At 49.0% G+C, this 16,635-nt stretch overlaps 5 protein-coding genes across 5 annotated transcripts; 1 reads left to right on the forward strand and 4 right to left on the reverse strand.

The window, feature by feature from the left end:
- Positions 1 to 2,916: 2,916 nt before the first annotated feature.
- LRP88_12733 (dienelactone hydrolase family-domain-containing protein) lies at positions 2,917 to 3,845 on the reverse strand (the record flags this gene model as incomplete). Its single annotated transcript, XM_083249122.1, has 4 exons — positions 2,917 to 3,128; positions 3,179 to 3,519; positions 3,585 to 3,669; positions 3,722 to 3,845. 4 exons carry the CDS (start codon positions 3,843 to 3,845, stop codon positions 2,917 to 2,919), a joined length of 762 nt encoding a protein of 253 aa, XP_083094924.1.
- Positions 3,846 to 4,486: 641 nt separating this feature from the next.
- LRP88_12734 (uncharacterized protein) lies at positions 4,487 to 5,338 on the reverse strand (the record flags this gene model as incomplete). The annotated part of the gene is made up of 1 exon (XM_083249123.1): positions 4,487 to 5,338. The coding sequence occupies one exon, from the start codon at positions 5,336 to 5,338 to the stop codon at positions 4,487 to 4,489; it is 852 nt and encodes a 283-aa protein (XP_083094925.1).
- Positions 5,339 to 7,147: 1,809 nt separating this feature from the next.
- LRP88_12735 (uncharacterized protein) lies at positions 7,148 to 8,956 on the forward strand (the record flags this gene model as incomplete). Its single annotated transcript, XM_083249124.1, has 3 exons — positions 7,148 to 8,378; positions 8,443 to 8,892; positions 8,949 to 8,956. 3 exons carry the CDS (start codon positions 7,148 to 7,150, stop codon positions 8,954 to 8,956), a joined length of 1,689 nt encoding a protein of 562 aa, XP_083094926.1.
- Positions 8,957 to 9,264: 308 nt separating this feature from the next.
- LRP88_12736 (uncharacterized protein) lies at positions 9,265 to 12,154 on the reverse strand (the record flags this gene model as incomplete). The annotated part of the gene is made up of 3 exons (XM_083249125.1): positions 9,265 to 11,235; positions 11,290 to 11,662; positions 11,715 to 12,154. 3 exons carry the CDS (start codon positions 12,152 to 12,154, stop codon positions 9,265 to 9,267), a joined length of 2,784 nt encoding a protein of 927 aa, XP_083094927.1.
- Positions 12,155 to 13,591: 1,437 nt separating this feature from the next.
- Positions 13,592 to 14,437, reverse strand: LRP88_12737 (uncharacterized protein; the record flags this gene model as incomplete). Its single annotated transcript, XM_083249126.1, has 1 exon — positions 13,592 to 14,437. One exon carries the CDS (start codon positions 14,435 to 14,437, stop codon positions 13,592 to 13,594), a length of 846 nt encoding a protein of 281 aa, XP_083094928.1.
- Between the last annotated feature and the right edge of the window lie 2,198 nt (positions 14,438 to 16,635).

Genomic DNA, 16,635 nt, shown 5'->3' on the forward strand with positions numbered 1-16,635 from the left:
AATCAAGTGAAAGCTTTTGGGACGGATCTGTGGGCGCCGAGGGAAGAAATAACAAGGCATTTATATGTAGGGATAAATGCGCTGATCCTCACGAGGTCTAGACTGTAGCTAGTGTCATTATTACTGGCTATGAAAGGCTTGCTATTGTACCGCTGTTCACAACTCATGGACCAAGTTTGGTGACAACCTCGAGGTAGTCCCGCTTTTCGAACAAAGAGCTCCTCCTTCTGACAACATTGCCAAGATCGGCCTTTTCCTGATCAGGATTGGGTAAATGATCGGAACTGAGCTAACTCTAAGCCACACGCTCAGGCCTCTAGGACGATCTAAGAAACAACATGCTCACTCTTTCACCTCTCAAGCCTCCATCTTGGCCCCCATCTCCCAGCCACGTTCATATGCAGTGTGGCGGATTTAGCTTGTTTCCGATGAAACCCATGAGCGCACAGCACTAGGACTTTAAACGGAACAAGATCTTCGGTATACGAATAATTCCTCCTTGAATGGATGGGTACTCCGTAGACTGGATAGTTTCACCAAGTGAGATTGTGACGTTAACACTCTTGTCACTACCGCAAGATCCGCGTTTAACCCCCCACCAACTTCAGCGACCTTTGACCTGAACATTAAGACTTCATGTTTTGCTGGATCCATCTTAATTAAACAAGCCATGGGTGCGTTAAGACTCATCACATTGCCAGAGAAGACGTGGCCGGAGGAGGGGATTGCTGACAGTCTTTCAAGATGTTGAATTACGACAGCAATATTCGGACGAGTCCCTGCGAGTAATGCTCAAATCGAAAGCTGTGATGCGTGAGGAACTTGAGAAACAAGTACGGAGCTATGCTCCTGCATCCTGGACACAAGACGGGTTGTCAGAAGGCATCTCGTCGAGGACACTCCCACTCAGAGAGTCCCCGGCTACGACGCGCAAGACTCCCGACGAATATGATGTTCAGAGATTTCACAATCAACAAAAAGTAATATCGATTTCAATCGTGCCAGCCCATGCGACGGAGCCTTTTGAACCACAGCCTGCATCTTCTTTACAAGAGGGGGAGACCGAGAAGCGCTACCGTTACAAACCCCTTGCAAAGGATGAGATAAGGTTGCTGGAGATTCAACCCGGTTCATATGGCCCCATCACTGTCTCTATAAGCCACGCATCTTTACGGAATCCCCCGAAATATCGTGCCCTGTCTTATGTATGGGGCGATGCAACACGACAACGGCCTGTGAGATGCAACAACAACCAGCAGGTCTGGGTCACTGAGAACTGCTATTCAGCTTTGCAGAGACTTCGCCATTTTGATAAGAAGGTTACTTTCTGGATTGATGCCATCTGCATTAACCAGAGGGACACGCCTGAACGAAACAGTCAAGTACAAATCATGGCCACAGTCTACCGGAAGGCGCAGGGAATTACCATCTATCTTGGAGAAGAGGATCAAGAAAGCGACCTTGCCATGGAAGCCCTGGAAAAGGCAACTTTCTTGCCAACCTGCGCCATAAGAGCTAAATGTACCGATCCTGCGAAATCTCAAGACCCCGACGTGGTGGCCTTGAGAAACCTGTTTGCGCGACCGTGGTTTAAACGGGTCTGGGTTCTTCAAGAAGTCAGGAACGGCAAATTCCCAGTCATCATCTGCGGGCCAAAGACACTCCCCTGGAGAGTTTTCGACAATCTCACCAGATTTGGTTTTCCTCGCACCTTTGGACTTATTCCAGTCCCTCTTGACATTAGAACCGTCTCAAGAGCCGAGGAGAAGTTCGATGCCGAAGGCCTGTTCCGGCGATTATGTAAAGCACGGGTATGCCTCGCCACTGATCCAAGAGACAAGGTATTTGCTCTACTGCCCTTGTTCTCAAAGGTGGATGGAGATGGCGTCAAGGGCTTTCTCCCTGACTATTCACGGTCAACAAAGGACACGTTTGTCAACCTCGCTAAGTATCTTCTTCGGTCTAGTGAGGTTGGGTTCAGTCTACTCTATGCCACTGAATCGTACTCGAGTCTGGAGGGACTACCATCTTGGGTTCCGGACTGGAGCTCCATCCCTCGAACACAATACATCTATAGCCCTGAGCATCTGACAGCGGCCATGAGGACAGTCTACAATACTCACACCTTGGTAAGGTTTCTGCCTGTTAATGTGCTATCTTTCGCGGCCACCAATTGGGGCATAGTCGACCAAATAGCAAGCACATGCAACACAGAAGATCCACGATGGTCCAGGACGGTGTTTGAAGAATGGCGTAACTTGGCATTGGCTCATGTCCAGGCCACAAAATCGGTATACACCTTCACAAGGCAAGAGGAGTTCTACTTGTTCCTAGGCCATGAACTTCCTGAGATTTTCTTCGGGTCTTTGCGAGCGCCCCCTTCATGGATCAAATACGCATGGGCCGGCCTGTTCTCAGATTTTGAGACAGCGTGCAAGAACCCTTACGCTCGCCCCGATTACCACCAAGCGGCAGAAGCTCTCAAATTTCATCTTCGCCTGAAAGAGACGTGTCATGGCCAAAAGCTTGTCATGGTGAGGGGAGAGAGCCACAGGTTTTTCACATATGCCATCACGGATGCTGAAGTACATGTCGGCGATAAGGTGGTCCAGGTTGCAAATCGGCCCAAACCCTTTCAAGCCTTTGGTATCATAATCCGGAAGCATCCTGATTCTTCGGATCAATACACTCTTGTTGGAAAGTGCCGCCTCCAGTCAGTCGTTCGTTATGGCGCGTTGGAAGACCCGACGTGGTTCTTGATATCTTGAGAGATCACTACCTTCTATCAAATGATTGCCTAAAATATGAGAAACTCATCACAGACAAATCAAAGCTTTAGAATTGTATCTTTTAATTGACGTAAATTTTTGCGCTAGCTAGAGCAAATATTTAGGCAAGATCGGAAGTACTCTGCCCCTAATTGCTGGGACTCCAAGCACCGAACCACCGCACAGCCTGCCAAAAGGCTGCCTCCTTGGCAAACTTTTGCTCTGGATCAGAAACGTTGGCGCGGACGCCAAACCCATGTTGCGTTCCTGAATACAAGTTGACCTGGAATGGCTGTGGAGTCTTGCCAAGCAGGGCCTCAATCTCGGATCGCTGGGTTGCGTTGAGCAGGCTATCGAACTCTGCATTTATAGTCAGTACAAGGCTTCCTTTCAATAGATGAATTACTCACCGGCTGTTGCGAGGCTCGCGGGACCGTGAATGGCCAGAACTTCGTCGTTCTGGAGGAGAGTAGGGTGAGCTGCGAATCCCACGTCGGCGCCTCTGCCCCCGGCTAGGAAGCGGAATGCATATCTCCCCCCGTAGCAGTACCCAGTAACGGCGATGGTGTCAATCTTGAGCTTTTTATGAATGAACCCGATGGTCTTTTCGATGATAGGGTCAGTATTCTGGGGGTTGTGCCTGCTCAAGTACTCTTCCGCATTAAACGGGACGTTTGGGTCTGCTGGGTCACCGTTGAGAATATCGGGTGCGATGGTGAGATATCCCGCACGAGCAAAGCTGTCGACGAGCCTGAACATGTTAGTTTAGGTTAAGCTTCATATGGACAGAGAGAAACATGCAGTTTGTTCTCCAACAGCGGGAGTCCATAGACATCGCTCAGATACAGTACAGCCGTGTCACCCTTGGACGGCACCTTGGGCTTGCTGATGTACAGAGTGACTGGTGTGCGTTAATACGAGATGGCAGGGTTGGTGACGTGATTGAAGCTCACCTCCGTCATATTCGATCTCGGTTCCGGTTGGTTTTCCAGTAGATTTAAAGATATCCCCGGACCATTGGGCGGCTGCAATGGTAGCGAAGCCGTATAGGCCGATGAGTACTCGGGTGAAATGCATGACGACTTTGCCTCTCAAGACTTGAGTTTAGTGATGGCCATATCTATTTATCCTGCCCAAGCCTCTTATCCCGCGATGACCGGACTTAGGCAATTGGTAGAATCCCCACCTCATTGCAACGGCATGCTTATAAATTCATTATTCATTACTGTCTAGTGCATCATGTCGTGCTGGTGGCCATGGCGATCAATGCTGGATCAAGGCTTTCTCCGAAGCAGGGGTATCTTGTCAAACCAATAAGCTTAATTCGCGTAACCAGGTTGGACCTCCCGTGGACCCGAGGAAGCCGTGAATCCGGCGTTATGCGGTATTGAGTTTGTTGAGATGCTATGTCATATGTTGACAGCCGTCTGAGGAAATGCTAGTGGAGGAATAATGATGTTGTGGTGGAGCGCCATTATAGAGCACGCGCGTCATGGATTGTTAGATGTGATGAGCGATTGAAGAAGTTATGCGTGGTGCGTCACTGTACCCTCATTCTTAACGTTGACCGACATAAATGGCAGCCATTTCTCGATTCCGGCTCTCGTTTGCGCGTTAAAAACGTCTTTCATTTGAAGCCTTCGGTGCAGACAAGACACATTTATATTATGAGGACCCTTGGACAACTCGAGGGTCTTACCCTCCAAGTTGAACCCCGGTCATGCTAAACTATATAGCATCATGATAGCCCCAAGAACAGTAAACGTCGAGAACTCCGGGCTGTTGAATAGGGCAGCGTTTGTCTCGGTGGGCTCTGGCTCTTGAGTAGGGGAGGCTGTTGCTAGAAAAGCCGACGTAGCAGTGCTTGCAGCCTGGCTTGAGATACTGCTGGCAAGAGCCTTATCGACTGTGACTGCGCAAGGAGTGCCCTCAGCCGTGTTATTACCCATATCCAGCACGCGTGAGCAAATGTCTGTTGTGTTGCGCAAAAGCACAACAGATCCCAATACAGGACACTCGGGGACATCAAGGACGTTAGGCCTCTTCCCGATTCCTTTCCCTCCAGGTGATTTTATAGCTTCCCGTTCTGTCTCGATAGAGAACATGATACCACCAAAGACATACGATCCCTTGTAGTCACACTCATTCCTGAAATCCCATTCGAGGTGCCATTGCAACCTGAACCGATCGTCTTGATCCTTTTGGTGAATCCATTCCGTGACGTTGGTGTTGGCAACGAAGACGACAGTGTCGTTACCATCAGGTGAATTGTTGGTCTCGAAATCGCCCTCATCCCAAGTGATACCACCCGGGATCCGCCCGTAGCTGTAGGGCATAATATGCCAGGAAAAGGAAAAGTTGCCAGCCGCCCGCAAAGCCGTGTAATTCTGCACGGCTAGCGAGATAAGGAAGACCCCGGCTGCCCTGTAGGTCTCATTTCGAGGGAAGATGACGTCGATTTCGAAGGGCGCCGTGGTACTGTCCGAGTTCCATGCAGCACTAGCACAAAGAGGAGTTAGGGCGAGAAGGCCGACAGCAAACGCTGTCGTCAAAGGCTGGAGATGAGGCATTTTTGGCTTTGGTTTAGGAGAATGAAAAGGTCAGCAGACCAATTTGTACTCCAAATCAGTGCATATAAGCCAAGATATCCCCTTACAGGGGTATGAGAACAGCCTGAACCCCGGAATCCTCAGCCCGACCTTGACTTCTTAGTTGAAGAAATGGAAAAGAATTTTAGTTTCCTCGAGATGCTTAAACGAATTCTATAGCATATATACTAAGACAAAACTCAAGTCACTTACTTATACCATGTAGGTGCTCTCGTAGGCCGTGGCCGGCAAACTTGATGTGTTTGTCACGAGGGGCGCAGCCAAAATGACAGCTGAATTCGCTTAGCAATTAACCGCGAAAAGCGCCCAGCAATAGTAAGCACTGGTGCAGGCATGAGTACTCATGAGAACAAGGAGCAATAGCTGCTATCTTCTGGCGCAGTTATCCCGTCGAAGGCCGGGCTTCAACTAGGCACAGCAAAGAACACATAGAGCAATAGCTGCAACAATAGAAGTTGAGTACAACACCCTCCAGCAAACAGCCTGAGTCAGCTTCCTTTTATCTTGGACCGCCATTGCCCTCACCTTCTCCACGATCAATAGGCCAAACTGAGCTTTCCAATAGCGTGACAATACAATAAAACTTGAACAAGATCAGTACCATACCTATTGTCACGTAGCACAAAATTCTAGAACCATGGGGTTGATATTTTAGTCCTACAGCAATCTGGGCCTCTTAATCTAAGTCTCGCACATCTTTTCGCTACTTACGGAAAGCAATAATCAGGCCTGCGAGTGCAAGCATGAGTGGCAAGCCCAGGCCCAGTCCCGTCGTTATTCCAATGCGCCCGCTGGCAGTATCATCGTAGCCCACTGTGGGAATAGAAGATGTAATCGGACTAAGAGAAGATGCGTGCTATTGTTTGTTAACTTGGTCTCATATATCGAGGGGGGCGAGAATTACAGATGGGTTGTGGAAAAGAAATGCGTGCAGGATGAAAGCTTGTGCGAAAGCCTTAGAGAACAAGTTCAAAGTCATCAATCGTGTCTATGAGCCAAAGTACGTATCATTGCGAGACATTGAGGCTCTAATGAGATTACGGTAGAGGGTTTGGTTGCTATGTGGCATCCATGCTATGAGAGCGAGAGAGGGTATTTAAGAGAGTGGTGGTGGACAAGGTAGACTGAGGCTGGCTGCTTCATAGGCCATGAGGAAAAGCATTATGTGAATCCAATACTTGCATCTGTGGCAGAGGAATGTAAAAGGTTGCCCCAGAAGGGCATAATGCCAGTGGTGGCGGACAACAATGGGACTCACTGGTCATGCCAAGATTGTCGCTTTGACGCCTTTGTAAACCATGAACAATCATGGTATAGCATAGCCTCCACTAGTGTCGAGAGGCTTTATTACCCATCAGTGGGATTTTCTGCCTTGTATGGGAGGTCAGCGACTTTGTACCCCATGTATCACCTGCTGCTTTAAGAGGTAGATAATCTGATGCGTTTGTGCTGGTATCTTTTTTTCTCTCCATTGCCTTGGTGCCTCGGGGAGCGTAGTTGACTTTAAGCTTAAATATTAACATTTGGACGAACTTCTTAAAATAGAGACTCCTCGTAAAACGGGATTTACGCTTGTGAACCAGGTTTCATCCTATTTTTCAGTCATCCTGCTTCAAAGGCCAGGTCGGCGGGTAGGTAATCCATGGAGGCCGTTCTGATTCGCGTATGCAGACGCAACCAGCCCCGCCTTTCTTCCTCAGCCCACACAGCTGAACGAAGCAAATCACTCGATGCTCCAGGCAACCAAGGAGCACGCCAGTTGCATCTAGAATGGACCTTGAACGAAGTGGCCCTAGACTCCGGAACATCGAAGACAATGACCAAGTGGCCAGGTTGCAAGGCCACGATATTGACGCTTCAACACCCCTGTGGCAGCATGACAAGGCCTGGATCCGCCGTCCAGCCCAGCTTGTACGCGCAGCATGGCAGTCGCAGTTTCTGTCGAAGCTCAGCTTCATCACGAGCCACTACGCCTACTTCATCATCATCTGCTTGATAGCTTCACTCATCTTCTGGGGCTCGTCATCCGCCATCGGCTACGTCGACAGCCTGTTCCTGGTCGTCTCCACCATGACAGCTACTGGTCTTACCACGGTTAACCTGAGCCAGGCGACGACGGGGCAGCAGGTCCTCCTCTTTTTACTCATTATCTTTGGTAGCCACATCTGGATCTCGATATGCATCGTGTACTCTCGCAAGCGGAGATTCAACAAACGTTTCGATGAAATAGTCCGCGAGGCGCGCATGAGGAGAAGGGATCGTTCACCGCCCCGATTGGCGCCTTCTCCATCGCCTCCCCCGGAAGTAGAGGATGCGCGAGACGCTCGAACCCGGGAAAAGGATGACGACGATGTTCCCTATCTCTCTTGGACTCCCACTATTGGTCGAGATAGCCAATTCTATAAACTCACTAGCGAGCAACGCGACGAGCTAGGCGGCATCGAGTTTCGCGCCCTGAAGTTGCTTCTCAAGATCTTGTTGCTGTACTTCTTCTTTTGGCAGTTTCTAGGTTGCATTTCCCTTGGCTCATGGATCAACAACAACAACCCAGCCCTGGACAACAGCCCCAATCTCTGGTGGCTGGGCATCTTCAACGGCGTATCGGCCTTCAACAACTCGGGAATGTCTCTGCTAGACACCAGCATGGTCCCCTTCCAGCGCTCATACTTTGTGCTCATCACCATGGGTCTGATGATCCTTGCTGGGCGCACGGCATTCCCCATCTTCTTGAGACTCGTCCTCTGGTCCCTTGTCAAGATCATGCGCCTCATGGGAAGAGAGTATGCTAGCTCAGGGGAAGCTTTGCACTTCATCTTGGACCATCCCCGGCGTATATATGTTTATCTCTGGCCGAGAGGCGTCACCTGGTGGCTCTTGTCCGTACTCATTTTTATCAACGCGGTCAACTGGGTCAGCTTCCTCCTCTTCAACCTCAACAGCCCCGAAATCGAGACCATCCCGACGGGGCCGCGTGTTCTCGCTGGTCTATTCCAAGCCCTTTGTAAGTCTACGAAACCTGGCAACCCATACCGCTCAAGTACTAACTACTGTCTCCTGGATGACAGCCATTCGCTTTGGAGGCTTCCACATCACCAACATCGCCAACCTTCACATTGGGTTACAAGTCTTGTATATAATCACAATGCTCATCCTCACCTACCCGATTAGACTTAGCGTAAGGCGAACGCACGTCTACGAAGAGCGGTCACTCGGCTTCTTCAATCTCCAAAATGATCGTGATCCCACCCAAAATGAGGGTCAAAACACCCTCGTGGACGAGCTCAGACGCTTCCGACGACAGCTGAACCGGGGATATGTGCGCCATGACGCCTGGGCCTTAATGCTCGCCGTTCTTGTCATCGCAACCATCGAGTCAGGCCAATTCCGCCGGGATCCCATCCACTACTCCGTCTTCAACATCATGTTTGAGGTTGTATCGGCGTACGGCTGTGTTGGCGTCAGTGTAGGGCTGCCGGACGCGGATTATTCCTTCAGCGGTGGATGGCATGCCGCCAGTAAGATAATCCTTTGCGCAGTCATGCTACGAGGGAGACACCGCGGCCTTCCCGAGGCCATTGATCGGGCTATTTTGCTGCCGAGTGAAGGGCGGTTCGGCGGGGAAGAAGAAGAAGAAGGAGAAGAAGAAGACATCCCCCGGAGACGCCTCCAGAGACGCCGTACAGATGGGGAGGATGGGATTTTCACAGCAGACCCTGACAAAGTACAACCCGAAAATTTGCTTGTTGCTAGGTTTTTACACCAAGGTCCTAGAGAAAAGGTGTGACCTATGGGCTGCATTTTGTATAATCTTGTGTCATATATTCCAGCATGAATGATATCTGTACAAATCTCTCGCTCCTAGAGTCAACCTCAGACCCAGTTCTCAATCAGTTAGAAACCATCCTCAAGAATCGTCCCGGGGCAGAAAGCCAAGAGCTTCTGTTCGGCTGCTTCCGTGTCTGGGCCTCGGTCATCAAGTTTTGCAGATGCAGAGCTCTATCCCTCCCAAACAGCTTGCCCATGACCCCAGCCACGTTCATTGATGCATCATTGTCGTCGAGCCAACACTGAGGGTCTGCGCCATGCTGACAGAGCAATTCACTTGCCTGGTACCAAGCCTCCCTCATTGGTGCGATGGCCTCTCCTCTCGTGGTGCTCTCATAGCATGAAAGGAGGAATAGTGCCCAGACCGTTCGGCCGTCGTTAAGATGTACCTTTTGGTTTACGCTGGCACCATTAACCAGCAACAGGCGAACCATGTTGACATCGATACTGGGATCGTCCCTCTGGGAGTGATATGGCATGCTGATGGCCGTCACTCGTCTCGGACGTAGTGCATAGTCAAGCAGGGGTCGACCAGCCTTTTGCAGTCGTTTCGGGTCAGCTGCAAGCTTCCCCTGCACGTACTTGACTAGACGGGCCTGCACTGTTAGTGCTAGGAAATTGCAGTTGCCACCCTCGCGGTATTCTTCGTAGCCGCGAGACCTCGGCAGATCTCTTGCATGAGTCCAGTGCCTGTTGCGCAGAGAGCGTGCGTGTTCGCAGTTGACCCGGTCCAGTTCGTCCAACACGTCAGCCACCGGGGAATCAGCTGTATCTGGAGCCTGGCTTCGCTTTTCGACCTCGTGAGCGTAGTAGAGAAGTTCGTCTGTGAGCCCAATAACCCTGTTGATAGAGGACTTGCGACGGAAATCCTCGTTTGGTATGCTCTTGAGCAAGAAGAGGGTCATCCTGCAGAGTGATACCAGGGGATCAAAGCTTGACTGGGGGTTTACTATTTCCACCAGCCGCTGGTGGTAGCAGTCCTGCAAGAAATCGCGGACAGTACGATGGAGGAAGTCGACAGGGCTCTCAAGGAAGATGGGGTGAGGCATGTTATTGACAATAAGGAGGTCACCGCATCGGTTTTGGATCCGGCTCTTCCACTGATCCTCGGCCTCTGATACCTCCTGCTCTGTAGACGGCGAAATTGGAGCTTTCACAGCATAATCAGAGTCGCGGCTCTCCCGCTCAAGCAGGGAAAAGGCGAACAGTGGTAGTGGCTGAACCTCCTCAGTTGTGATCAAGAAGATTTGGGCCATCTCTACTCGAAACACAGGCTTGATGCCCTCGATGATATGCTCAAAGTACGCCTCCAAGTCGGGCGGAAACAGGCGGAGAATTCTCTGCAGAGTAGAAAAGCCCTCGTTCCTGTTCACGGCGTGGACCAGGTCGCGGGTGACGAGGAATACCCATAGCCAAACTCCCTGTGATTGCTGGGCGATTTGTGCCATGAGTTCCTCGCATCCAGGTTGCGAGGCACCTAGGGCCCTGAACTTTTCGTTCATCTGCAACCTCTGACGGACATGGGTTTTCATATCCTCACTTGTAAAGTCCTGGACTGCCAGAGAATAAACGCTCTCCTGGAAGGGCTTAAAGACTTGCCTGGGTCGGCTAGATGCACATATCTTGATATCGGCCAACTTGGACTCGGAGAAGAAGGTCAGAAAGCTGACAACGTCTTCTTCTTCACCGTCGTACTCGTCAAGACCGTCGATGAAGAAGCAGAACTTGGTAGACAGGCCGCTTTGTTTCGCGAGGGCTTCAAAAGCCGTCTTCAGCTCATTAATCTCCCATCTTTCGTGATCCAAACGGTCTTCTGAGCGTATGTGTGGGATCAAAGTAGGGGCCCGCCTCAGGATCTGGTATAGCAGAGATTGAAGCAGTCCGACTTGGGATTTTTGCATCTCGAAACCCTGATTCCAGAAGTAGTGGCTCGCCGTGAAGAGCTGAGAAGAGCCCACCCACTCCGCCAAGGCTTTCGCTGTGTTCTCATGCTCGGCTGCGAACTTCATCAGTGTTGACTTTCCGCTGCCCGCCTGATACACGAGGTTAGCAGTTTTCATGGCGTGGCGGCAAGCAGTATCACATACTTTACCGCTGATCCAGTAGATGCCATCTCCGTCCTCGAGCCATTCGACAAAGTTTGTCCTAGTTGGATCGAACAGCCAGGCGTTTGTAAACTGATCCGCATCAGTTATCTGTGACCATCGGCGGCGTAGCTCTGGAAAGTATAGGCTACGGATGACCCTGGACTGCCTTTGACAGGTGATGCGTTCTTGTTCTAACAGGTCAAGGTGCTCCTTCAAGGCGGCCAGTTGCTCTCCTTGCGCCTTTCGATTATCTGCAGCCAAGCGCCGAATATCTCTCTGAATGCCATCCAGCTTGGAATCATAGTTGATACCAAGCTGCCGTTGAGACTCTCGAAGAGCATTGAGATCAGACAGAATCTCAGAACCCCGTTCTCTGCCACGAGTCAGTCAGTGATGGGCATTCTTTACTGGCTTCGGTGAATAACCTATCCAGAATCAACTGTACGTTGGCCCTTATCCTCACGTCCAAGTTGTCGATACGACGACGTAGATCCTCTATATCCTTCCCTTTCCTCAACACACGCAATGCGATGCGGCTGCTTTCTATCGTCCTGAATCTAGCACCGTCTCTTATCTTGAGCTTCTGAACAATCTCGCCAAGCTCACCCGCTAACCTCTCGCACTCGGTCGCCATGGCCATGATGTGTTTCTCACCCTGAGATAAGTGACGTCCAGGTGACCTCTGGATGGCCCTCAGATTGGAATGCCGGACATCTTCCAAGCAGAGTTCGATCTCGTGGACCTTGGGGAGTGTGTCGTGAACCGAGTCCCGCGCTGACTTGACCGCCGAAACGAGCTTGATGCTGAAGTCGACGAATGCCACAATGCTAGAGGCAAGGCCTATGATCTCGAATGCCTCAGCCATGTCGACTGCAGTAATTGAGTTCTGCACGTGTTCACTAGAGGCCAGGCCGCCACAAATGTGGTTGGTTGTCAACTCGACACGAGTGCGAGGGTTAGCTTCGCTGCCTGAGTGTGACCTGATCCAGGCCCGGCTGAGGCGCTGGCTAAATACATAGCCTCGCTAGGATTAGTGGGTACCGAAAGGAAATAGCGCAGTTCTTCAGAACCTCGCGAGGATAGAACTTAAAAGTCGAGGCGGCATGAATATGAAAGAGCGTATAATGGCATATCTGGGAAGAGTAAATGAAGCATTTGACTCGATCTTTTTCATTCATCTTTCCCACTTCAATACCCTCCATGTCCATTTTAGTGACCTTTCAACACCAGTACCTCCTCAGTCAGCCTGTGGAGATAGCCAATCAACTGCGAGTGCAAGCGCTGAGGCGGGGGTCAGTTTTACAGTACATTTTAGGAACATTCGATCACAATCTTTACGGCCATCTTTTGAACCCTGACTATACAATCGGCGAATGTTTTTAGACCGAACTGCCAGAATCTGCCATCTTATCTCTGCCTACAGGTTGTTATCAACGGCTGCCATCCTCACTGTCACGGAAGTGGTGAAGAGCCGACCCTGGATAGCCTAATTGTGGCGCATCAGAACATTGGACATCTCTTGATCCGGATGAGCTGGTTATTGGCCTTGACGTATACTGGCCCTTAGATGCCAAATGTGAACCAGCTTTAAGGCCACTGTGTTAGCATTGGGATATGATGTTATGATGTGTTGATAACGTGTTCTTTGTTATAGTTAAAATCCGGCCCTCGGTGGGATGGCTGAGCCAGAAGACCGCGTCGTTTCGGGGACTGTTTTGTGGCCTTGAGCTGCCTCAATATCTATTCTGCGAAACAACCAAAACAGGTCGAGACCGTGACCAAAATCTTGCAATTCTTTGCAACACCGCCGACAAGCATGTAGGAAAACTGTACTTGCACAACGAGGAATCCTCAGCTCTCTTTCCCAATCTTGGCGAGAAGGAATTGCTGGTTGACGTGGTAGTTGTCTACAAGTCGAGGACATATTCCAGGACAAAAACAGGGGCCAGGAAAAACATGGTTACACAGTTATAAAGTAAGATGTATACATTTTTATGGGTTGAGTGAAAAGAGGGTGTCGTGTGTCTTTTGGCGAGTGGTCGAATGCATGCAGAGGAATGGAACTTGTTGGCACAGGAGAAGATCTCTTTGATTCTTGGATGAATGTTCACTTCAATTCTCTTCACAACTCGGTTCCATCTATACAATCATCCACCATACAACTTCAACATTCGTGTGAATTCATCACCTTCAAGAACAGAGAAGAAGAGAAAGAAAAAAAAGAAGAAAGAAAAATACGCGCTGCCCCAACTGTCATTGAATGGTCTATCCCGTGTATAGCATGAACATTAAGCATAATTCATTAAACTTCTCCAACCGGAATCAAAGGTGCGGAGGCCATCATCTGGCTTGAGTAATGTGGAGGTGGTCGAGAATGAGACTGCAGGGTGTCAAGGTACCGTTTCGTAGCCCTGATTTGTTGAGCAACGATGAGTTGCTGAGCAGCGAAGAGCCGCTGAGAAGCAATGACTTGTTGAGCAGAAATGAGTTGCTGAGCAGTGATGAGTAGCTGAGCAGCAAGATTCTGCGGTGTATGCGGAAATGCTTGTGTATTGAGCCACTTTTGCATGTCCAAAAATTGTTTCGCGCCAACCAATTGTTGGCTGTTAAAAAGAGCAAGAGACTGTTCATTGAGGGCGAGTGGTTGTGGAGTAGAGGGAGAGGCCAGACCCCATGGTGACTGGCCGAAATATTGATTCTGTGCCGGCATATTGCTACGGCGAGATCCTTTGGGGTGATACCTTGCTTGAACAAAGGTATTCTTCTTAGGACCCCAGAATATTGGGCGGTTCGGATGGTAGATAACATCGAATCCTGTGCCACCTATTGCACTGACCACAACCCTCGCGGGACCGGGTGACCCTGAAATATACGGGCCATCCTTCACGAGCGGATGCTCGAGCCATGGTCCAGCCACGCGTAGTGGGAGGTGTTCGGAGTTGTTGTAGGTGTGAGGATAGCTGGTCTCCATCTGACGGCTGGCGGGAACTGCCTCAGCCTGTTGCTTGACTACTGAAGCAGGGATGCGACGGACAGGATCTGTCTCGTCGAGTTCGGAGAGTGAGTAGTAGGAGCACTCAGATCGGCAGTCGTCCATATCGTCGTCAGTGACTGACTTGGACGACATCAGCTCAGCGAGAGAACACATGGTGACGTGACTGTATGTGTGCTGTTAAAGGTGGACAAAAAATAGGCTATAAGAAGCTCAAGAGAGGCTGCCGACGCGTGAAGGCAAGAAGACGAATTGAGAGAATGTAGAAGAATGAATTGTAAAACGCTCAAGAGAACTTGTTGGTGTGTACTGTTCAGAAGACTTGAATATTGAATCAAGACAGTCCGAAGAAATAGGCTGTAAAATTCTCAAGAGACGTTGTTGATGTGTGCTGTCCAGAAAAGAGGAAGCTGAATAGAGAGAGATTGGACAAAAAAAAATAGGCTGTAAAGCGCTCAAGAGAAGTTGTTGGTGTGTATTCTGCAGAAGACTGGGGTGCTGAATCCAGAGAGTCTGGGGGAATGGGCTGTAAAAAGCTCAAAAGAGGTGCTGAAGAGTGCTGTGCAGAAGGCGAGGATACTGAATTAAGGCAGTTAGTAAGACTGGACTGTGAAATGCTCAATAGAAGTTGCTGATGTGTACTCTGCAGAAGGCGAGACAGTCTGAAAAGATGGGCTGTAGAACGCTCAAGAGAAGTGGTTGACGCGTACTCTTCAAGACGAGAATGCTGAGTCGAGACAGTCTGTAAGAAAGGATCTGAATGAAGATGAAGAATGCGAAATAGAATTTCGATGATAGTGTCAATGTGAATAGAATGCTGAGCAAGAGACTGAAGCTTGCGTACGCTAAGAAGGTAGCATAAAGCGACAAGGCAGCATGAATGAAGACTCAGAACTGATGATGAAAGGGAGAAGAACAAATCAGACATCTGAGGGGAGACGAGGGCATTAAGTAGACATGACGAGTCTTAGACTTTTCGAAAAATTGAGCAACAATGAACCGGAAGATTCCAACATCTTGTCATCAATCAACAGGAATCACAGGTCGGGCGGCCCCTTGACCTGTTGCTGGAGCTTCAATCATGACAGCCTAAAGTCAATTAGTGACTCGATACTGCAAAGGGGACTTGAGATATCTCCCAATAACTCTGTCTTGAAAACTTAATGTTTTACAGAGTTTCTATGGCGAAGGGGAATGACTTGCCTTGCCCAGAATCGTGTCAACTGGCTACTTTCAACCGAGGGAACTTGAGGCCTCGGGTTTCGGGTGGAACGTAGGGGCTCTCCGGTACGGCGAACGCTTGATTCACCCTTGAATGTCGACACGGATTGTGTATCAAAATCCAAGATAATCAAGGGACAGATCGTTTATTACAAGTAATGTCCCAGTCTTACAGGTGAAACTGGTTCGTGGCCGAGATCATATTCGTCATTCGGAGAAATTCATTGTTTAAGTGTTGATTCAATGTAGCACCGGTCCTAAAGAGTGCATCAGTCGCACGATCCAAGAACCTAACTTGGAAGATTCAGCCACAATTGGGTAGTCGTCCACTGTAAGAAGCCGCTCATCTCGTGGAGCCGTTAGGTTGCTGGAGCAACTTGCACAAGAAAGAAGGGCGTACACATAAGCCTTGAGTTTAGTGTAGGCACCAGCTTTCAGTATGGCACAGTGCCTTATTATGTTGAGATGACCTCAGCAGATGATCAAACAATTCTTTTACGGTAACGTACATGATAAGCGAGTGCACCGGACAAGTGAGTGCACTAAAAATCTTGACCTTTGAAATAAGAATTACTAAAAAAATACAATAAGTTACCTAATTAATTAAAATTAATCACTATACTCTTCTTTAGATATTTCCATAACTATCTAACGTATATGATAAGCATACGACGCATCTAAGTATATGATGCACTTTTTATTACCTTATAGCATTTAAACTATAATAAAAACGCAATAAATTAATTAATTAATTAAAACTACTTACTATATTCTTCCCTAGAGGTCTTAATTACTACCTGATATGTCCTTATATTATATCCGGGCTTGTTGTATATACTATATCGCTGAATACCCGGCCTAACCGACCTTCCTCGACTACTACTTCTCGATGATTCCGCAACTACCTGCACATCTATATCTATTTGATTAATTGCTTGCCTTGCTTGATCTACTGTTATTACCCCTTTTTTTTATAGTTGGGTCTTTTTTGCCCTATGGTTCTGGCTTAGTATCTTATTTGCTTACCGAAGGTCTTAGTTTTTAGTAACCAGTAAGGTAACCTTATGCATAACTGCCTTTATCCCTTTCTTAAGAAACTTTATAGCCTTAATAATTGACTTAGGAGAGCTACT

This window comes from Fusarium phalaenopsidis (assembly GCF_050370095.1).
Source record: "Fusarium phalaenopsidis strain FUZ10S chromosome Unknown contig_32328, whole genome shotgun sequence".
In the NCBI taxonomy this organism is placed as follows: domain Eukaryota; kingdom Fungi; phylum Ascomycota; class Sordariomycetes; order Hypocreales; family Nectriaceae; genus Fusarium; species Fusarium phalaenopsidis.